General features: G+C 38.3%; 1 protein-coding gene across 5 annotated transcripts in view; it reads left to right on the top strand.

The window, feature by feature from the left end:
• Positions 1-112: 112 nt before the first annotated feature.
• LOC106059363 (synaptonemal complex protein 3-like) overlaps positions 113-24,430 on the top strand; it is a 29,351-nt gene continuing 5,033 nt past the window's right edge. For 2 of the 5 annotated variants that reach the window (XM_056044961.1, XM_056044960.1), the window contains exons 1-7: positions 123-421; positions 15,386-15,470; positions 18,675-18,709; positions 18,844-18,961; positions 19,192-19,291; positions 22,539-22,637; positions 23,848-23,952. In XM_056044961.1, the coding sequence (XP_055900936.1) occupies positions 262-421; positions 15,386-15,470; positions 18,675-18,709; positions 18,844-18,961; positions 19,192-19,291; positions 22,539-22,637; positions 23,848-23,952 (702 nt within the window). In that variant the 5' untranslated portion in view covers positions 123-261. Of the gene's footprint in view, positions 422-15,100; positions 15,250-15,385; positions 15,471-18,674; positions 18,710-18,843; positions 18,962-19,191; positions 19,292-22,538; positions 22,638-23,847; positions 23,953-24,430 lie in introns of those variants that run through there. The other 3 variants (XM_013216946.2, XM_056044962.1, XM_056044963.1) reach the window with 3 other exon arrangements.

Here is a 24,430-nt window from a genome sequence, read left to right on the forward strand (position 1 = left end):
ATGCATGCCAACAAGACATGTAACTCTTAGATATTTAATGTAAATAAAATGAAGTTTTAAAGTTATTCCCCTTGGTCATTATCGTCTGCTAGAAATTTTAGTTTGTTAACTTACGTCATTAGTCTGTAAGACAATATTTTCAATATCTTGAGGACATATCTAGATCTAGATCTAGTCTAGATCTAAATCTAGAATTTCTAGACTCATTTTATCTAAAGTATTCTAGAACTAGAACCCTTCTCACAGAATTTTTTTTTTAAAATGCCAAAAGCAAAGAAAGGTGAATGCCCTTCTAATAACAAAAGAATAATCCCAGCAATTGAAGATTACTCTGTTCTTCAACCTCAAGACCAAAGTGATAATTCTAGATCTATTGACAGTCCGATTAGAGATGATCAAGATGTTGATCTAACAGCCACGGGTAAGTCTAGGCCTAACAGTTTTAACAAAGCTTATATCAACTCTGGTAAAAAGTTTGTACACGTCATTTCTCTCACACTCTTCTCGGATCATCAAGTAGAGGAGGCTCTTATAGTTTGGACACCCCATCGAATTCTCCTTTCTAAACGGGTCGCTTTTTTTTGTTTGTAATCCATTTGTTTTTATGTTTGGAGCTAAAATCGACGATTCGGGACTGAGCATGTCCAATTTTAGATAAGTTCCGGTAATTTTGTTCCGTTTTTCCAAAGCAGATGGCAGTTATTTAGATTCTCGGTAACCATGTAGAGGAGGCTCTTATAGTTTGAACACCCCATCGAATTCTCCTTTCTAAACGGGTCGCTTTTTTTTGTTTGTAATTCATTTGTTTTTATGTTTGGAGCTAAAATCGACGATTCGGGACTGCGCATGTCCAATTTTAGATAAGTTCTGGTAATTTTGTTCCGTTTTTCCAAAGCAGATGGCAGTTATTTAGATTCTCGGTAACCATGTATGTTAAGCTGTTGTTTTAACCTCCCCCGGCAATTCATACCCATATAAGGGATGAAGGCTATATTATGAGCCTGTTTGATCATAGGCTGATGGGCATATCAAAATAAGCTTCCAAACATCTTTAGAAAGACATTCCAATCACATTTATACCGTTAGCTGTTAAATAAAATTAAAAAAGGGGGTGTCCAAACAAATAATAATGAATTCAGCTCATTCTCCTTTTTGAACACAGCAAAATCGTATTAAGAAATATTATTGGGATTAATAAATCTATGATTTTTTCAATGAATAAACATGACCTAGATAGAGATATCTAGAATATATAACTTATGAATGAAAGAAAAAGTGTGGGCTGCTAATTTGAAGCCAGAGACCATGCCCACTGCATGTGATCACGCAAGATAAGCTGGCGGTAAGGAGAGGTATACACTCAGCGAGTAGTGTCACAAACTATCCAACAGGCAGTGGAGGGAAGGGGGAGAGAGTCATGAAAAGAATTATAAGCATCTATATAATCTATGGGAGGGAGGGAATGTTAAGGTGTCACAAAACGAACATCCAAATTATGAAAACAAGAAGAGGGTCCTTGGATGGGAGTTAAAAGAAAGACAGAGAAAATACAGATAGCCTAGTAGAAAATATCATGTTTATTAAATTAAAATAATTAATTTATAGCTCTATAATCTATATAAATTTATTTCTGTCTGTTTCTACACATAGATTATATAGGTATTTAAGTAAATAAACTATACACGATATATATATATATATATATATGAAAGCAGATTCTTATTCTGCAACTAAAGGACTATAAAAATAGCTGTGTTCCTTTGTATTACCACCCATAGTCAAGATTTTATTTTAAAATAAATTTGGTCACTTCATGCTCCTATTTTGAACGCAGTTTTTGGGCTTTCTCCTTAAGTTGAATAGTGAGCACCGGTGTTGAACACCACTATGTAATTGCTAATAAATTATATCGGTGTTACTTAAAAATTATTATGATTGTAGTAAAAGAAGTAGATTCAATTTTTCAATATGTATTTATAGTCTATTTCCTCATATACTCTCTCTCTCTTTCTCTCTTTATATATATATATATATATATATCATGGGCGTAGCCAGGGGGGGGGTTCTTGGGGTTCAACCCCCCCCCCCCCCCGAAATGAAAAGGGGGGGGGGGGGGAGACGGACTTTGGTGACTGATTTTTTGCTTTGATTTTGTTTATTTTAGGTGAAATTTTAATATTAAACCATCACTTGCCCCAGCGCAGCCAAGGGGGTTTTGAGTTTAAAACCCCTACCAGGGGGTTTTGCAGTTAAACTCCCCTCTTCTATAAAACAAAACAAACAAAAAATAATGCAAACGACAATACCCTAATTCCAAGAACATAACTAATGAAGATTTTGATTTTAAAACCCCCTCCGAAATTTGCTATGAATTCCCCTTTCAATATAAAAAAGGGCACACAGAAAATGCTATGAGCGTAGCCCAAGGGGTTTTGAGTTTAAACCCCCTTTAGCGGGGTTTAAAGCTAAAAATACCTCTTCAATATAAAAAAAAAAGCAAATTACACACTCAAAATTCTATGAGTGTAGCAAAAGGGAGTTTTAAGTTTAACCCCTTCCCCCCTTCAGTGGGGTTCTAAGCTAAAAAAAAACCCTCTTCAATTAAAAAAAAGCAAATTACACACTAAAAAATCTTTGAGACTAACCAAAGGGGTTTTAAGTTTAAACCCCCTTTTAGCGGGGTTTGAATCGAAAAAGTACCTCTTCTATAAAAAAAAAAAAAAAAGCAAATTACTCAAAATCCTATGAACGTAGCCAAAGAGGGTTTTGAGTTGAAACCCCCCTTCATCGGGCTTTGATGCTAAAAAAATACCTCTTCAATATAAAAAAAGTGTAAATTACACACTAAATTTCTTTGAGCTTAGCAAAGCCGAAGGGGAGTTTTGAGTTTAAACCCCCTCTTCCAGATGGCTTTTTTTTAGTCTAAAACCACTCCAGATGTTTTTGAGTTTAAAATCCCCCTACAGAGAGTTTTGAGGTTGAAAACCCCCTTTTCAATATTATTCTAAAGCAAACTACACTCACCAAATTCTATGAGCGTGGCTCAATGAGGTTTTGAATTTGTTAAAAAAAAAACTTCAGAGATTTTTTAGTTTAAAACCCCACAACAGATGATTTTGCCGATAAAACTTTCCTTTTCGATATAAAATATAAAGCAAGCTACTGTCACCTAATTCCAAGAGCGTAGCCAAGAGAGGTTACAAAATTTCTGCCAGTGGCTGGACTCCATTAATAAAGTGCAGTGAATAGTCATCTGCCGAAATTGAAAAAGACTAAATGTGGCTCAACAAAGATGGCTAAGGCGGTCTTTAGGAGTCAGTTATAGGGATCGGGTCTCAATCAAGGAAATGCTTTGCCGAACTGGGAGTCGACCCCTTGGTAAGGTTGTGACAGAGCGTCACATGAGGTTTGCGGGACATGTATTCCGACAAAAAGAATTACGCATAAGAAGAGTTGCAATGAGATGGAGGCCATTACGAGGAAATTGCAAACAGGAACATCCTAGAACAACTTCACGCCACACTTTCATAGAGGTCCTCAGAGCAGGTGGGAAGAGGCTTCAGACATTGCCAGCGACAGATTTTTTTAAAACAGCTTGCCGCCCAATGAGCCGAACGGCGCGGGAGGATCTAAGTCAGTAAGACCCCTCAACTCAAGAAAACATTAAGAAACTGGAACAGACACAAAATAGAGCAGTGAGATTCATAACAAACGAATATTCACATTTGACTAGAGTAACACTTTTAGTAAAATCACTAAATTTAGAAAGCCTTCAGGAAAGAAGTCTCAAAAGTAAAGTAGCAATTATACATAAAACACTGAACCGTAATCTTCAAATACAAAAACAAAATTTAATAAAATACCCAGAAAGACAAAAACATAGAGGTACATTCCTCGTCCCATATGCTAGGACAAATTTGCACAAATGCTCCTTCTTCCCTAGTGCTATTAGAGCATGGAATGGGTTGCCTGAGCTAGCCAGGAAAACCAGTGACTTGGCAGAATTTAAGTCATTGGTTAATATGCATGACTGAAGGACGTAATCATCTTCTTTTTTTGAAGTAACCTCTGTATTATATAAGATAAGATAAGAATAGCACAGGTTTTGAAATTAAACTTTTAATAGCAGAATAATGCACTGTAGATACCTCAGAATATGCATTTTTTAGGCTTTTAATATCGAAAATAGTGCTTGGCGGCGGGGCTACGCCCCGCGCTGGGGGAGCTCACAGCGCTCCCCCAGAGCCCATTGTTTGTGAGGGCGGGAAGTCTAAAATTTTTTCACTAACTTATTCCAGGGTATAATAAACGTATTCCAAAAGAATGAAGAGTCAGAATGTAATAAAGTTTAATTATACATACACACACACACACATACATATATATATATATATATATATATATAGAGAGAGAGAGAGAGAGAGCGGGGGGGGGGGGGGGTAGAAAAAAATCTCCCCCAACCCCCCCCCCCCCCCCGAAAAAAAATCCTGGCTACGCCCATGATATATATAGATTCTTATATTAGGCACACCGTATTCGGGAACTAGGTCAAATTTTTATTTTATTTTTTTATTTGGTGACGGTTTAACTTACAAAAAAACTGAAAGCAGATTCTTATTCTGCAACCAAAGGACTATAAAAATAGCTGTGTTTCTTTGAATTACCACCCATAGTCAAGATTTTATTTTAAAATAAAGAAGGCCACTTCATGCTCCTATAATAAACGCAGTTTTTGTGCTTTCTCCTTCAGCGCACATCGAGCACCGTTAAGAAACACCACTATGTTATTGCTAATAAATTATATCTGCATTAATTAAAAATTATTTAGATTGTATTAAAAGAAGTAGATTCACTTCTGCAATATGTATTTATAGTATATTGCCTCTCTCTCTCTCTCTCGATATATATATATATATATATATATATATATATATATATATATATATATATATATATATATATATATATATATATATATATATATGCCTACCTATATAATCTATGTGTAGAAACAGACAGAAATAAATCTATATAGGCTAATTATAGATCTATAAATTAATTATTATAATTTAATAAACATGATATTTTCAACTAGGCTACATGTATTCTCTGTCTCTTTCTTTTAATTCCCATCCAAGGACCCTCTTCTTTTCATAATTTGGATGTTCGTTTTGTTACACCTTAACATCCCCTCCCTCCCATAGATTATATAGATGCTTATAATTCTTTTCATGACTCTCTCCCCCTTCCCTCCACTGCCTGTATGATAAGTTGTGACACTACACGCTTAGTGTAGGCTATACCTCTCCTCACCACCAGCGCTCGCCTGGCGTGATCACCTGCAGTGGGCATGGTCTCTGGCTTCAAATTAGCAGCCCACACTTTTTCTTTCATTCATAAATTGTATATTCTAGATATCTCGATATAGGTCACATTTATTTATTGAAAAAAATCATAGATTTATTAATCCCAATAATATTTCTTATTACGATTTTGCCTTGTGCACTATAGGAGAATGTGTTTAATTCATTATTATTCATTGAAACACCTCCTTTTTTAATTTTATTTAACAGCTAACAATATGAATGTGTTTGGAATGTCTTTCTAAAGATGTTTGGAAGCTTATTTTGATAGATCCACCAGCCTACGATCAAACAGGCTCATAATATAGCCTTCATCCCTTATATGGGTATGAATTGCCGGGGGAGGTTTAAATAATAGCTTTACATACTTGGTTACCGAGAATCTAAAAAACTGCCATCTGCTTTGGAAAAGCGGAACAAAAATACAGGAACTTATCTAAAATTGGACATGCACTGTCCCGAAACATCGTTTTTAGCTCCAAACATAAAAACAAAAAAAGCGACGTGTTTCTTAAAGGAGATTTCGATGAGCTGTGCCTAATATAAGAAGCTACTATATATATATATATATATATATATATATATATATATATATATATATATATATATATATATATATATATATATATATATATATATATATATATATATATATATAGTTTATTTATTTAAATACCTATATAATCTATGTGTAGAAACAGACAGAAATAAATTTATATAGATTATAGAGCTATAAATTAATTATTTTAATTTAATAAACATGATATTTTCTACTAGGCTACTTGTATTTTCTCTCTGTCTTTCTTTTAACTCCCATCCAAGGACCCTCTTCTTGTTTTCATAATTTGGATGTTCGTTTTGTGAAACCTTAAAATCCCCTCCCTCCCATAGATGCTTATAATTCTTTTCATGACTCTCTCATAACCCCTTCCCTCCACTGCCTGTTGGATACTTTGTGACACTACTCGCTGAGTGTATACCTCTCCTCACCGCCAGCTTATCTTGCGTGATCACATGCAGTGGGCATGGTCTCTGGCTTCAATTTAGCAGCCCACACTTTTTCTTTCATTCATAAGTTATATATTCTAGATATCTCTATGAAGGTCATGTTTATTCATTGAAAAAATCATAGATTTATTTATCCCAATAATATTTCTTAATACGATTTTGCTGTGTTCAAAAAGGAGAATGAGCTGAATTCATTATTATTCGTTGTACACCCCCTTATTAAATTTTATTTAACAGCTAACGGTATAAATGTGATTAACTGTCTTTCTAAAGATGTTTGGAAGCTTATTTTGATATGCCCATCAGCCTACGATCAAACAGGCTCATGATATAGCCTTCATCCCTTATATGGGTATGAATTGCCGGGGGAGGTTAAAACAACAGCTTTACATACATGGTTACTGAGAATCTGCTTTGGAAAAACGGAACAAAATTACCGGAACTTATCTAAAATTGGACATGCGCAGTCCCGAAACGTTGATTTTTGCTCCAAACATAAAAACAAATGAATTACAAACAAAAAAAGCGACCCGTTCATTGAAGGAGAATTCGACGGAGTGTCCAAAATATAAGACCCTACTAGTTGAAACTTGAAACTTTGCACACTTAGACTTATAATTATTCATTGGCATACTCAAAAGTCAAAACTCATACTCATAGGCATGAAAATTTTTTAATGACAATTTGACATGGATTAGATCTAATATTAATAATAATAATAATAAAGAAAAAGAACAATTACTCCTTTAGTTAGAGTCATTAGTCAATTAGATCTAGATTTTAGTTTAATTCTTAACCTCTAATACTAATAGTAATAGTTACTCACTTACTGATAATTAATTATTTTGTTTGATACCAACAAGGGAAACTATTACTGTTACTTCCGTAGTCACAAAAAAATATGTAGGGTTTGGTCTCCTTAATTAATTAACATCAGTTTCCGAATCTACAGCAGTACTGTTGATGATGCGGGGAGAGCATCAGGTGGAGTCTGTATCCTTGTGAAGGACAGCGTGCCCCATGAGAGGGTAGAGCTACAGACCACACTACAGGCCGTTGCAGCTAGGATAACCTTACAAAAGGTTATCACTTGCTGCAGCCTGTATCTACCTCCAGGCGCTCCATTGAACCCAACAGACATGGAGAACCTCATAAAACAATTCCCTCGGCCCTATATAATTCTTGGGGATTTCAATGCCCATAACACAATGTGGGGATCCAACAATACTGACACAAGAGGTCGTATGCTGGAGGATATCTTCCTCCAACATGATTTATGCATACTTAATGATGCATCGCCGACCTACTTGCACTCAGAAACTGGATCTCTCACTTGCATTGACCTCACCGTATTTGTCCCCGGACTTCTGGACGATTTTAAATGGTCAGTTAGCAATGATCTACGGGGAAGTGATCACTTCCCAATCATCATTACTAACAATCTCCCTTTATTGGGACGACCTCAGCGGTGGAAACTGAATAAGGCCAATTGGGAACAATTTCAAAGGTTGTCATGGCCAGGGGTGTCAATGGGGTTAAGCTCCCATTGTCTATAAAATACTCCTAATGGCATGCGTCTCAAATAGCCTCTGACAAACTAAGTCCAGCACCTGGCCTGCTCGTGTGGCTTAGATATTAAGCCCGGCGAAACTGCTCTTACTAACAGGTGAAGGGGTGAAGGCGGATACCTGGCGCCACAAAACCGGGAGCTTCGGGCAGATGGAGCTCGTCAGCCTAGTAAGGCAGTTCATCTAGGAGAGGGGTACTCTGACTTCAAACCCCCGCTGCCTTGCGGTACTGAGGCTTCAGGAGACAACCTCGAGGAGAAATCAGGAGTGAAGCCCCTTAGGCGTTGGGAGTATCAGCTGCGAAATTCCCTCCGGCAGCTTCTGCAACTGAGTTGGTGCCAAATGTAATGCGATGCGTTCCTTTGGATCACATCAGCAAGGTCGAGAGAGGGATCATGACGCATGGGCCACCCATGACCCCTTTATCCAAGGCCCAGGAATGCGCCCCGGAGAGGAAACTCTGGTGCTGCTTCAAAGCGGCTAAAACAACACGGGAGACAACAGTTACGGGTTATAAGTCCAACTTGATTGGCGTAATGTATGGACGCCACGGGTTGTCTCTGACGGTGGGAGAGGTCTTCGCGCCTCACTGATCAGCTACCGCCCGCCTCAACCTGGGCAGCCCCCAGTCAGTTAGGTGCTGATCCGCCACAGCCTGCCTGCTCTAATGGGTGCTTAGAGCTTAGTTTAAAACGACAAGTAGGCTGGAAACTTGCACCAAGCAACAAAAGAAGAAAAATTAAACTGAAAAAGAAAATCCCTGTCATGCGACTGGCCACTTGGAATGTCAGGACAATGTGTCCTGGTCTCACTGATGATCTAAGGCAGATCGACGATGCAAGGAAGACGGCAGTTATAAACAACGAGCTAAAAAGGCTACATATTGACATTGCAGCCCTGCAAGAAACCCGACTGGCCGAAAACGGCATGCTCCGGTGGGCTTTGCTGTCAAGAACAGTCTTCTTCCCATGATAGTCCCTCCAGTTGGTGGCTCGGAACGGCTACTAAGCATAAGTATGATGACAGCATCTGGAAAAGTCACTCTAATTAGTGCCTATGCCCCCACACTAAGCTCGCTTCAGGAGGACAAAGACAAGTTCTATGAAGACCTCAAAGAAGCCATTGCAAACATTCCTCAAAAAGAACATATGATCCTTCTAGGTGACTTCAATGCCAGAGTAGGATCAGATCACACTACCTGGCCAGACTGTCTTGGGCTTTTTGGAATCGGAAAGATGAATGAGAACGGACAAAGACTGCTTGAATTCTGCACATACCATAAGCTCTGCATTACCAACACATACTTCAGAACAAAACCACAGCACTGTGTCTCATGGAGGCACCCTAGGTCTGGGCACTGGCACCAGCTGGATATGATACTGACACGAAAAAAGGACATTGGAAATATACTGCTGACACGTAGCTACCAAAGCGCGGATTGTGATACTGATCATACTTTAGTGTCCTGCCGGACAAGACTGCTGCCAACTAAGATCCACACATCACAGGGAAAAAGAAAATCACGCCTGAATACTACTAGCACAAAAAATCCTGATCTTTGCACCGAATTTGAGAACAAATTAGAGGAAGCTTTTAAAAACTTCTCTGTGACTGAGGTAGAAAAAAGCTGGACGTTTATGCGTGATACAATCTACCAAACATCATCACTGGTCTTTGGAAACAAAACCAAGAAAAGCGAAGACTGGTTTGAAGCTAGTCTACCAGAAATGGAAACTGCCACTACGAACAAGAGAGCAGCCATGCTAATCTACAAGAAGGATCCCACCCCAAGCAACTTAAAAAGGCTCAGAGCTGCACGTAACAATGCCCAAAGAGTAGCGAGACAATGTGCTAACAAATACTGGCAGGAGCTATGCGAAGATATTCAATCTTGTGCCGACTGTGGTAACATAAGAGGACTATATGAGGGCATGAGAAAAGCCTTTGGACCTCACACCAGCAAGTGTGCTCCGCTCAAGTCAAAAGATGGCTCAATCATCAGCGACCGTGCGCTGCAAATGGAACGATGGGTTGAACACTATGCAGAACTCTACCAGATTGAAAATGCCATCTCACCAAATGCTGTTTCCAACTTCCCATCACTTCCAGTTTTGACGGAATTAGACGAAACGCCCTCAGTAAAGGAGCTGAGCATTGCCATTGACATGCTTGCACATGGGAAAACACCCGGAGGAGATGGCATTCCTGCTGAAGTAATTCAGGCTGGAAAACATGCCCTAATCAAACCACTCCATGAACTGCTAAGCTTGTGCTGGAAACAAGGAATGGTCCCCCAGGAATTGAAAGACTCCAACATTGTTACAATTTATAAAAATAAAGGCGACCGCTCTGATTGTAACAATTAGAGCGGCATCTCACTGCTTAGCATAGTCGGAAAGGCTTTTGCTAGAGTATTACTAAAGCGATTACAGATCCTGGCAGATCGTGTTTATCCAGAGTCGCAGTGTGGCTTTAGGGCAGGTAGATCTACAACAGATATGATTTTCTCTCTTCGGCAGCTACAGGAGAAGAGCAGAGAACAAAAGCAGCCCCTCTTCATAGCATTTATTGATTTGACCAAGGCCTTTGACCTTGTTAGCAGAAGCGGTCTGTTTGCTGTACTAGAGAGAATCGGCTGCCCAAATAAGTTAAGAAAACTAGTGTCAGCTTTTCACGAAAATATGCAGGGAACCGTTCAGTTTGAAAGTTCTTCCTCCAGGCCATTCTCCATTAAGAGCGGTGTAAAACAAGGATGTGTACTGGCCCCTACACTATTTGGCATCTTCTTCTCAGTCGTACTATCCAGTGCTTTTAAATCCCTGGAAGACGGAATATACATCCATAGCAGATCCGATGAAAGGCTCTTTAACCTGGCACGTCTTAAAGCCAAAACGAAAAGGCTTCGTATCTTGATAAGGGAGCTGCTGTTTGCCGATGACGCGGCACTCGTATCTCACTCACAAGGAGGTCTACAGAAGCTAATGAACGCCTTAGCAGCTGCTTGTCAAGAGTTTAGCCTTACTATAAGTCTCTCCAAGACCGAAATCCTGGCACAAGACGTCGCAGAAATACCTATAATACAAATTGGGAACCACACCCTTTCAGTGGTGCAGGAATTTACCTACTTGGGTTCAACAATTGTCAGTAACTTAGACTTAGACATCGAGCTGACAAAAAGGATAGGAAAAGCTACCACAGCATTGGCAAAACTCTCCAAGCGCGTCTGGGAAAATGGTAAATTGACCACAGCGACCAAAATCCTAGTCTACAACGCCTGTGTCAACATACATGTACCAAAAGCACAGATTGAATAGTTTCCACTTGCGCTGCCTGAGACGCATAATGGGCATCTCTTGGAGGGACCATGTCTCCAATCAGGAAGTTTTAAGATTGGCCAATATGAACAGCATGTATGCTCTCCTGACACAAAGAAGATTACGCTGGCTCGGACATGTCACCCGCATGCCAGATGGTAGAATCCCGAAAGATATCTTATATGCTGAGCTTGTGGAAGGAGTCAGACCCAAGGGCCGCCCAAGACTAACATATTGAGATGTCTGCAAGCGAGACATGAGAGCCTCAGGCATCAGCGAAAGTATGTGGGAAAACATAGCCAAAGACCGGAGTGCATGGAGACAGACTGTGCGCGCTGGGACAACCCTTGCTTAGAACAAAAGAATTGAAGCGGCTTTAATCAAGAGGGATAAAAAGAAAGCTGCCCTGTCTGCTAGCCCTAAATCAGAGGCATACACATGTACGAATTGTGGCAAAGTCTGCCGTTCTAGAATTGGCTTGATTAGCCACACCAAATTCTGCCCCGTCTCAAGATTAAGCCAAAACCAGTGACTCATTTGGGCGCATCCATTGCCTTTCGAGACAAAAGGAGCCATATAATGATGCATCGCCGACCTACTTGCACTCAGAAACTGGATCTCTCACTTGCATTGACCTCACTGTATTTGTCCCCGGACTTCTGGACGATTTTAAATGGTCAGTTAGCAATGATCTACGGGGAAGTGATCACTTCCCAATCATCATTACTAACAATCTCCCTTTATTGGGACGACCTCAGCGGTGGAAACTGAATAAGGCCAATTGGGAACAATTCCAAAAAAGATGCTCCGAGGATATCACAGAAAATATCCTTGATGAACAGAACCCAGCTGATACCTTTGCTAGCAAGCTACTTTGTATAGCCAGGAAAGTTGTTACCTTAACCTCCGCAAATCAAAAACGGCCCAAAAACGGCCCAGTAAACCATAGTTTGATACAACTTGCAAAAGTGCTATTGGCGATAGGAAAAAACGGCTGGCTGCATTTATAAAGAATCCTTCCCAGCAAAATCTAAAGTTATTCAGGATAGCTAGAGCGAAGGCTAGACAAACCATACGGTCAGCCAAAAGGAATTCCTGGAGAAATTTTGTCGGCAGTCTGGATGCCAAAGCTTCTGCTAGAGCGGTTTGGAAGGCAGTAAGGCGGATCAAAGGGAAAGAATCAAATGCAATAGGGCGTTTGAAAAACCAAGGATGAACTGTTACGTCCCCCAGAGATATTATTGACTGCCTTGCATCCTCAATAGCAGATAAATCATCCACTGCCAGAATTCCCAAAAAAAAAATCAAAATCAGGGAGTAAAGACACCCCATTGACTTCAGATCAGAGAAATCCATTATCAGTTCCTCAAGCATCTTCCCGAACCCTCATTGGCGACCCTGCTAAAAATCTATAATTGTGTGTGGCAAACAGGCGCTTTCCCAAACAGCATTATAAAGGCTCTGTCCCCTGGCATAGAGTGCTTGCTCTCTGTATGTTGATGATTTTGTCATTTTTACACATGGCAAAAACATTAATACTTTAGAAAGAAAATTACAATTATGTTTAAACAAAATTCAAAATTGGGCAAACGATAATGATTTTAAATTTTCGGACTGCAAAACAGTTAGCATGCATTTTTGTAATTTAAGGGAAATCCACCCAGACCCTGAACTATTTTTACACAAACAGAAGATCCCCGTTGTGAAAACTACAATATTTTTAGGCCTCTCCCTAGATTCCAAATTTAATTTTCTCCCCCACATTAAGGAACTTAAGGAGAAATGCCAAAAGTCATTAAACATACTCAGAGTGCTCAGCAATACGGACTGGGGAGCTGACAGAGATACCTTGCTGCTGCTATATCGGAGTCTGATCCGATCCAAGTTAGACTATGGATCCATAATATATGGAGCAGCTAGGAAATCATACTTAAAAATATTGGAGCCCATACAAAATGCTGCCCTGCGTCTTTGTCTCGGCGCGTTTCGTACATCACCTATCCCAAGTCTCCACGTGAAGGCTGGAGAACTCCCCATGGACATAAGAATGAAAAAGCTCGCAATGCAGTATAAAGTCAAGCTAAAATCCAACCCAACGAACCCTGCTTTCGACTCCATATTTAACCCTACAGATGTAGAACTATACAATCGAAGGCCTAACGTCATTCAGCCGTTTGGCATTCAAATGAGAGAATCCATGCAAATTTAACCCCACCCATTGAACAACTTTCTAAAATAGAAATCCCACAGAACACTCTTTGGTTGATGAATAAACCCAAATTAACTTTATCCCTCCTTAATTTCAAAAAAGAAAATACAGACCCAAACATACTACAAGTCCACTTTAGGGAACTGCAGGAGAGCTGTTGAGATTGTGGCACCATTAACATTGACGGATCCGAAATGGATGGAAAGGTTGCGTGTGCCTGCTCCTTTCGGAACAAAAAAATCTCCCGTAGACTCCCCGATGGATGCTCCATCATCTTTACATGCAATTTCACTTGCACTCATGGCCGTCAAAGCATCAGACAGGAGAAAAATTTCTCATATGCTCTGACTCTAAATCTGCATTGCAAGCTTTGGGGCGGATGAAGACTGACATTCCATTGGTACATAAGAGCCTAAAGCTTTTGGACCAAATAACAGCTGACCATAGGGATGTCACCTTCATCTGGATCCCCTCCCACGTGAGCATAGAGGGAAACGAAACGGCAGACAGAGAAGCAAAGAGAGCCCTAAATCAAGCGGTGTCAGGAACCCAAATTCCCTGCTCGGACCTGAGAAAGAGTATTGCCTCTGCCACCTATCGAGAGTGGCAGGATCGGTGGGAGGCTGAGACCCACAACAAACTCAGATTATGGCGGATGCCAGGTGGCGGCCCACATCTTAAGGGTCTGACAAGGCGTGGAAGCACGACCCTGTCCAGACTTAGGATTGGCCACACCTACATCACGCACTCCTATGTGCTGAAGAGAGAGGAGCCCCCACTTTGTGAGTACTGTGACTCTCGTCTCACTGTGGAACATATCCTCATTGATTGCCTCAGATACCAGGATATTAGGGGAAAATTTTTAGAGCGCACAATTTAAAAAAAAACTGTTTGATGGTGTCGACTCCGGGAAGGTACTGGTCTTTGTCCGGGAGGTGGAGTTGTCTAAGAAGATTTGATTTGTTAAATTGTGAACATATAATATTTACAAAGGATTTTTATTAAATTATTAAATTTTACTACCGTACTATTTTAACTGTGAATAGACCTTGTTTTTAAATAAATCGTAGCACTTGTGGTGTAAAGGGAGAGTAACCCTTTAGGGATTATGAGCACGACATGGCCTAAAGTGTGCCGATGTGCCAAAAAACTCAAAAAAACTCACCCCCCCCCCTTCTAGCTCCTTCTAGCTGGCAAGGACATGGTGTCTACAATCTTTCCACTAACTGAACTTCAGGAATAACTTATTCTAGGGTACAATAAGCGTCTTCCAAAAGAATGAACGATCAGAATATAATAACGATTTGCTACGTACACACACACACATATGTATCAAGGAATAGCCTCTTTAGTCATACAAGAAGTTGCAAGGGAAAAGATATATGTAATTAATAATGATAATAATAAGGCTTGTCATCGAGTCCGAAGATAAGTGAGGAATGCAGTATTTCGCGTGGCTGCGCAGCCCCAGCTGTGATCTACATATTTTGCCATATCCAGGGCAAGCATAACTATTGTCCGCAGGTGGTCGATTTAAATTTCCTATGGATCGACCTCCGCCTGAACTGACAAACCTCCACTGCTCCAGATAGTGTTTGGGACGAAGGAAACAATGTTATATCTCTCCATTGCACACCGCCATTCAAACTAGTGCAGAATGTGCGCTCTAGCTCTTGCACTGTTAGAAACTAGACTTGGAATAAATGTTGACACTGTCTAGGACTTGTGAAGAAGCTTTGCTCCAGTCTGACTTTATTATTATGTGTTTGTGATAAACACTTGTCCTCGTTGAGTTGCCTTCCTTAAGTTTATTACAATATTAAAACTAAGAAATTGATAGATTATTTTGATAATAATAGTAAATCCATTTTTTATAGAAATTAAAGCATACACTTTTATTCATTATGTGTAAATATTTCACAGAACCAGAACAACCTCTAATGAATACTAAAACTGCAGGAGGAAAAAAGAGAGTTGCTGACAATGACTATGATCCAGCTGAGTTCAGGTTGGTGCAATTGTTTAACTTAATAATTTCTTATGCATAGCTCCTCCTTCGTGATCGAAGATGAGCACATTTCTCATATCCTATGGACTCGACGATGACTGTAAAGTCCAATCCTCGCTTTAAAAAAGCCGACCTCATACGTGGCATGGGTAGGTTTGGTCAGTTGCAGATAGACCTGCTTCTTCTCTCAACTTTTTGTTGTTTCGGCGCTATTTCACCCTGCCCACTCTTCTTGCTTCAAGTCTCGAGACTCACAGCTTCACGCCACGAGGAGCGATCGAGAACTAGTGCATTCCAGCTGTGAATGTCGATATCGCATTCCTTGAAGGAGCTCTTGAGAGTGTCTTTATAGCGCTTGTATTGCTCTCCCTGGGAGCGCTTTCCTGCAAACAACTACCAGTACAGAAGTCGTTTGGGAAGGCTATTGTCTGGCATGCGGACTACATGTCCCGCCCATCGAAGTTAGGACTTTTTACTGTCGCATTGATATAGTAACTTTATAGTTCACGTTGGACAGCTTTAAGATTTCTGTGTCTGGTATGTGGTCGGTCACTTTATGGATAATCCTTTGACAGCGTAGGTGGAAGGAGTTTAACTTTTTCATGTGGCGGGAATATAAGGTCCGTGACTCTGATGCATATAAGAGTGACGGGAGAACTACAGCACTGTAGACGTTCAGTTTGGGGTATAGGTTGAGTCTTCGTTGTCCTTGAAGTCTGCCAAAAGCAGCACTGGGAGGATGTTGGTGCAACACTTCTGTCTTTTTTACATTTATGGTGAGGCCAAAATTTATGCAGGCGTTGACGAAGAGGGACATGCTCTTTTGAAGGTCTTCTTCGTTTGAGGCATTTAGGGCACAGTCATCTGCGAATAGCAGGTCTCTGGTGCAGTCTTAGTTTACTTTGGTACTCCGCGTAAGAGGTGTGGCCGCCTGCGTGCAAAATTTAAAAAGCCGCCCCCCTTTCTTTATTTATAAAAAAAAAAATCATTAAGACTGAGCTGGACACTGTACCATAGGTGCCCCTTGGTTTTAATCCATTTTTTGCAGACCATTCCTTTTTCTTAATTTCATATTCGCATCGTTGTTGTGTCCCTAGAGTACAACTAATAACCATGCACAATTAACAATTTCAGATGTACGTGCATTCAGAAATCTTTGAACTTAGTTATTTCTTATTAACATTAAAAGCTGATCTCGTTCATTCGTACTCGCTTATCTTTGCGCCGATGAATTTATGATTGATGAGCTGCAGCGGGTATATTACAATGATCATCATCATGATCTACCTCATCCTGGCGGCTTAACAAAGTTACAAGGTCTGGACGAGGCTATGTTAACTTGTTTGTTATTGGAAGCTGTAGTAAATGAACAAGCCATTGAAGAGGGAACTTTGTCAACATTCCGTAAACTTTCATAATAATTATCACGATTGTATTGTAGAGACGTGCATTGTATCCACAATCATCTGAGATAAGCGGATTCGTAGGTGCCTAGAAGCACTCAGCGCTGAATGTTTTTCTTGAGTTTAATACAAAGTAAATAATCTGAAGTACAAGTCAAGTATACAATGTCTTCAAATAAAACACAGTAAGGCAGTGTTTCTCACATACCGGGTGGGGACCCCTTAGATAACAAAATTTTCATTCGAACCCTCTTAGAAGCTGGGGCCCAGAAGAGCTACGTAGGTTTTCACAGTGAATTCCGTAGTTTTCACATTATAGAATGAAAGGAAAAAGAAAAGAATCTTACAATTATTCATAATTTTTAGTTGTTTTTTTTTTCATTTAAGCCTAGATTAATTGAAACTGTGTATAGAATTCAAAATTTACGTAATGAAATCTAATTAAATCGAGTCCGTTTTTTTTTTTCGGAAATTATGTTGCCTACATAATTTTTAAGTGTTGTAAAAAGTTCTTCCTGGAGATAGAAATGAAGATGCGGCAGGTTTCCGCTCAAGTCGGCAAGGGGTCTGATTCCGAGCGGGTCCCTGGCGCTGAGCGTATTTCGGCGTTTTCAGCTTCAGAAATTCTTTTTCCTAGCATTTTCAGCGCCTTTTTCTCGTAGTAAGAAGAGAAAATATAAAAAGGTCAATCAATATTGTTGTGTTTTCTTTCAGAAGTTTAACAATAAAGAGGCAGCCCTGGTCAATAGTATTATTATAGTATTATACGAGAGACATTCTAGGTACATATAAAGCACAGACCACCTTGGAACTCAGACAAAGAAAACAGCCCAGCGACTTTTTTTTTCTACACAACTCAATAGCTTTAAACTAAATAAGAACATCCTATATACTTTTTACGGCGTGACTATGCAAATTCTGCTAGCATACGGAATAACTTGTTGGCAAGGCAACGCTTCATCTAAACTGTTGCACCGCCTAGAAAACATCATAAAAAAGGGCATCAAAAATCACACGCACAACATTACCATATTTAAAGGAACTTTTTGAACAAAAATGTCTAAGAAAAGTTGGAAAAATCTTGGAAGATAACGGCCATCCGCTCCATCAGAACTACGTCAGGTTGCCACGAAGTGAGTGACTGCTGTCAATCAAGGCAAACACAGAGCGGTACAAAAACTCGTTCGTACCTTACTCGGTCAGACTATATCAACGCCACTCGTTGATCAGGAAACATGAAAAGGACCAAGATGCCTGTGTGTAGTCGCTGAATGAACTCTTTATATGTTGTGTCTGTTCTATTTATTGTATGTTTCTGTTGTCTTGTCTTTATATGGGAAAATGAGTCCTTGTAATCACAACAAATTTCCATAAGGATCAATAAAGCAGTCTTAGTCTTAGTCTAATGGACGAGATCATTTTTATGTTGCTCTATTTTAGTTGTTCCAAAATTTCCAAAATAATTTCTTATGTACGAATATCGTTTGCTTGTTTTTTCTTTGGTTAGGTTTTCAAAGGATAATGGAATAATTTGAATTTATAAAATATTTTTTTTATTTAAATAAATTTAAAAACAAAGGAACCTTGGAAATAACGATTTGACCGCCCCTTAAATTTGGCCGCCTGCGTGCAATGCACATATTGCACAATAGGTAGCGGCAGCCCTGTATATAATTATATAATTTCTTATATATTGTATTTGAAATATATAGTAAAAATATTTAACCAGGTTCTATAAACTATAATAGGCCTAAATTTGTACAGAGTTTCATTCAGACTTCTCTTTTTTTTTTTCACACAGCCATGAAATGCAAAAAATGCTTGAAGGGTTTAAAGGTAATGTTCTTTGTAAAAGGAAAATGTGTGCACTAATCTTAAAAAAGAGACTTATTTTGTTTCTTACAATTTGAAAAAAAAACAAACTATAATCTAGTACAGTAATGCAACCTTTGTATTTCTGTTTCCTTTAGCTGACATTTCTAAGACTCATCTACAAAAAAAGAAAAGACTGGAACAACTAACTCAAGCATCGTTAAAAAATGCGAACAAAAAAGTTGATGAAATATGGAAGAATCAACAAATTTTACGGTAAAAATGGTTTCAATTATTTTGTTTACAATACAATATGTATGCTATACATTTTTATCTTAATACATCTGATATAATTTTGTATTATATAAAGTGATATATGTAAAATATGTAACAGATATCTATTTTCTAATGTCAATAATTATAGGCTTTATATTATTATTATTATAAGTATAAAAAAGTATGCATTTTTCTATTATTGTTTAAATAAGTTTTTATGTATATTTCAGAGAAAGATTGCAGGAAGAGTTTAGCAAGCAGGTTTTTTTAGTGTATCAGCAATGGGAATCTGACATTGAAAAATCCAAAGAACAAGAAGAAAAATTAAATGTAAATTTTTTTCTTTTTTTTATAATTAATTTTTTTCTTGCTAATCTAAAATAATCGTTAAAATAGCAATGAGTTGCTTGTGGATTCCTACCTGTGTCCAACTGTCCCTGTGTCTCTTTGCTCTTTAGTCCCATTTTGTCAGCTTTTAAAATCATCTTTAGTTTTTCACTGGGGCAACCTGTATTGGCGACATAGTTAGGATTTATATCACATATTTGTAAATATTCTTCTCTTTAGTTTACACCTACACTAAGTATCTATTTTATTCATTAATTGTAAACGATGAATCTGTTATAAGAAATTATACTCACGACCATGGGGGCAGACTTGGCACTATAGCCTTGGTGGGCAGAAATATAACCTGTTGTTCACAACCAACTACTCTGGTCGACATTTGGTTTTCAAAGTGGTTTTGGCCTGTGTAATCTAATCCCAACTATAAAAAAAAATACCTAGCACAGGCTGGATGTCTTACAGTGATTCGCATAACCCACTTAAGATGTCGAATCACCCCTGATTAAAAAAAAGTGGCAATCAAAAGTGCATGCTGGAATGTCCGCACAATGCAGGACAATGACGATTGCCGACAGCGGAAATCAACCCTGGAGGCTGTGGGTGGCTATTTCTGTGCTACATTTGGCAGATCAAGGGTCAGTAATAGAGAGTGGAGCTTGATACACTCTACTGGTCTGGGAGAAGACCCTATAAAAAAAAACAGGCAATCGCCAGGAATCTACAGGACATATATGTTGGTCAATCTGACCTATTGTCACTTACAATGGATCGATCTAAATTTTTTACAGTAATTAGTGCATATGTCCACAAGCTGCTGGCAGAACATTACACCACGGACAAACTTGTAATCTTGGGTCACTTGAACGCCTGAGTGAGGAATGTCTCCAGCACATGGTCAGTTGTCCTGGAGAGATGTGCTATTGGTAATTGCATCAATAACAGCAGACAATTGCTGCAAATCTGTTTTGAATGTAATTAAATTTTCATTTTAATTTCATTTTCCAATAATAAAAAAAACACCTTGGTATTGAAAAATTCGTCACCATGCATAAATCTGGTGTGCATAATCTCACATACATCGATCGTGTTTAGAACTGGCATGACTCCATGTTGTGTTGAAACTGTTTTGGATGTACAGGATCGATTTAGAGCGATGCTTGAACTGAGAAAGCCTCAGGAAATCGACCCAGATGCAAACTGGGGCTAGCTAGTGTTTGTGATGAATATTAACAAACATCATCTTAAACGGTTGGAACATGAAGTGTATTTAGAAAGCTTCATGAACTCTGTTTATCTGTCTGGTAAAAAGTTTGTACACCTTATTTCTCCCACACCCATCAAGTAGGTACAGCGAAATTGGTAGGGTTTCGTCCCCTTAGATAATTGTACACGTTTCTTCTCCAACACTCATTCTCTGTTCTAGTTCAAACTTTAAACAGTTTATTATAGCAAACAAAATATGAATCAATTAAAAAGTTAGTCAATAAATTATTGGTAACTATTAAATATGTTTGAATGGAAATAACTTTTACATTTTTAAAAATTATCTATTTATATTGTTTGTTTAATGTATACTTTAAACAATCTCAGTGATACCCAAAAAAAAATGGTTTTGTGAAAGAGAGATGTTTTCATTTATTAACAGAAATTAGATCTATCTCTATTTACTTTATCATTTAAGTAAAATAAAACAGCCATATATTGCTTTTTTCCCATTTATTTGTTACATTTTGAATTGATGTGTTTATATCATGTGTTACTATGTTACTTTTCAAAATAACTTATGAAGGCATGTTTTAGCAATTAAGTGTGTTGTGTTTTAAATTATATTGAATACTATGAAGAACTTTGAAAATAGTATCTTTCAGGCTGAACTAATTCCATATTTCAGCAATTGTCGAACTCAGTGAAGCTATTAAAATGCTTCTCCTGGAAAAGCTATTTAGGTGATATAAGAAGTCTTTAAAACACATGAGCTACTACTAGGCCTTAGAGTGGAACCCCCAGGACACATGATGTAGAAGAAGACCACAAAGAACGTAGCGGACGCAGTGTACTAGATGAAGCCAAGAGGACAGGAAAGAGCTGGGAAGCCATTAAAAAACTAGCAAGTGACCGTGGAGAGTGGCGTGTTTCTACTGAGGCTCTAGGTTCCATGATGAACACAAAGGAAAGATGATGATGATGATGAGCTAGCTACTACTAGAAATAAAGGACAGTTCCTTAAGATAAAAAAATGCCACTATCATCATTATGTTTTTAAAAAACGCAGACAGCTCAGATTACAGAGCGCTCTGACCTCTTTAAAAAAAAAAAGCTACAGAACCTAGTTACCTAGTCTAGAGTCTAGTGTGGCTTTAGAATGGGTAGATCTACAATACACACTACGAGAACTACAGAAAAGCATAGAACAAAAGCAAAAGTGGTCTATTTACAGTTTTTCATGATAATGTGTATTCAATAACTACGTTTCCAGAACAGGAGTAAAAGATTATGCTTTCTGGCAACAACACTTTTTTTGTCATCTTTTTTTCTCAGTTGTTCTACTTAGTAGGCCTACCTTTGAATTTTTGGAACATTCAACTGCCACAGCAGATTAGATGGAATAATTTTTTAACTTGGCTCAAATTAAAGCAACGTAAACTAAAAGCATCCTTATCTGAGAGTTATGTTTACGGATGATCTTGCACTAGCCCTTCATGAACAAGTATGATTACAATGGCTTGTTACTGTCTTAGCAGATGTATGTCAAAAGTTCAGACTAAGAAACTACTAATTTTACATAGGTAACCGAAATCCCTGTCTACAATGACCATGGAGTTACTGAATATTGATCTAAGAGGGAAAATTAAACACCATCCACTTGTGCTGTTTCTGACACATTATCTTTATCTCCTGGAAAAACATTGTCACAAACGAGTAAGTTTTGAAGCTGACCAATAGAGTAGGCTACTTGATTTATGTAATACTGACACAGAGAAGACTATTGGCTTGGACATGTCAAGCACATGTCACATGGAAGAATTCTAGTATATATTACGTTAAACATTTGGAAAACAAAAGTTAAGGTATGCAAGTGCTGTTTAAGTACATAAAAACTTCCTGATTTTGTGAATTAATTATAACCACATTTGTTATAACTGTAAACTCAATTTTTAGTTCAACCCTACCATGTTATAACTCCTGCTTAAGTTAAATGCAAAATAACGTATTGGTTACATTTGTTCCATAGACTTTATTCAAACAACAGCAGAAGTTTTTTCAGCAGTCTGTAATAATTCAGAGCCAAAGATTAAAAACAATTAAGGAGCTAAGTACACAGTTTATAAGGGTAAATATTGGTTGACATTTTTTTTTTACTTTTATGAGTTTTGATAAAATGTCAGAATTTGTCCTGCCTGTCAAAAATAGCAGTTAATTTTTAACAAACTTCTGATGATCTGACAATGTTATTTTTTTTTATCATAGGCATCTAATGTGGACTTACAGAAATAGAAGTATCTTCTAGTGCCTAGAATTATCAAAATTTAAATATATATATATTATTTTGTTCCATAACTTTTCAAATCGATAAAATTGCAGTTAAACTTGCTTCAAACAATATATGCCAAATAAGTTTAAACCTATATCTTATATTAGCACTACCCACCGGCTTTGCTCATTGATTTGTTCCCTGGTTAATATAGTGTTTATTTTGCCATTGACCCACTCCCTTTTTTTTTTGGTTACTTATATCAATAGATTGGACCTCCTTCCTTTTTTTCTTACTTATAACAATATAACACAACAGAAGCAGAAAGAAGGGTGAAAATGCAACAGCGCCTGGCGATCACATATGCCCAACCTGCGATCGCAGCTGTGTATCAAGGATTGGCCTCTTTAGTCACACAAGAAGTTGCAAAGGGAAAGCATCGTCTCTTGAGACGTAAAATGCCACAGAGATAATATAATTGACCACCTTCCTTTTTTATTTATAACAATAAAATGATAACAAGTAACTATTACGTTAAATTGGACCAGATCGTAAATTCGAGCATCACTTCTCCCCTCCCCCCCCCCCAAAAAAAAAGGGGGGGGGGCCTATTCTTATTTACACTTTATGACTATTTTTCAGCTTTTCAGTTGTTAAGGCTTATTCGAAATATTTGATAGGCTCTATGATATCTTTTGACCAACTGGGCCATTTTTTCTTATTACATCCTACAGCTGCACACACAGGCTTAATACGTTAGCCGTACCGTTGTTTTTTTCACTCTCCTAAAGCTGCCAGCATTTCAATAACCCTCGAACTCGATATCTCCCCCTCTCCTTTTTTTTTTTTTTCGGAAGTAATACTTTTCTAACAGAAAGATGTTTAGATTGCCTTCCATTTATTACAGAAGTACCAGTATACATTTTTAAAACACATGAAAGGTTCAAAAGTTAATGTATGCGGTGCTATTTAAGTACATAAAAACTTCCCGAATTTGTGAATTACATTAGAACTACATTTATCATAATTGTAAACTCATTTTGAAAAATTGATGTATTTCTGATTTTAGGGTTTAGATGACTTAGAAAGAAATAGACTTAACCAGCAAGAATTATTACAAAGTGAGCTTAAGAAAGAAATGCAGCTACTTCAGAAACGAATATTAATGGACACAGTAAGTAGGATTAATTTTGCATCTTATCTGCCTGGGGCATAGGCCACCAACCCGTTTCCTCCAGGTGTCTCGGTTCTTGTCGAGTCGATCCAACTGTCCACACGTCTTGCACATCTGTTTGGCATTTGCTTCCAAATCGCGGCGCCATGTATTCCTGGGCCATCCCATTGTCTTCTTTCCTTGGGGGGTTCTAGGTGTGAGCTTGCCTTGTAATATTGGATGCAACCTAGCGAAAGGTGTGACATATCTATCTTCAGCGCCTCTCTAATGGATATCTACTTCAATGGGCTGCTGCATTGTTCGTTGCCACAGTTCCTTATTTGAGATCTTGTCTGGCTAGTTGTCAAAGTTCTTTTCTTCTCTAATATACGTATGTGTATTTCAATGCTGATTACTAAATGTACCCAAGTCCTGAACAATACCGTAACGAACGAAGCGACAGAATGAATATTCAGAATGCCAATTCACGGAGATATAA

Source organism: Biomphalaria glabrata, chromosome 10, assembly GCF_947242115.1.
Source record: "Biomphalaria glabrata chromosome 10, xgBioGlab47.1, whole genome shotgun sequence".
Classification (NCBI taxonomy): domain Eukaryota; kingdom Metazoa; phylum Mollusca; class Gastropoda; family Planorbidae; genus Biomphalaria; species Biomphalaria glabrata.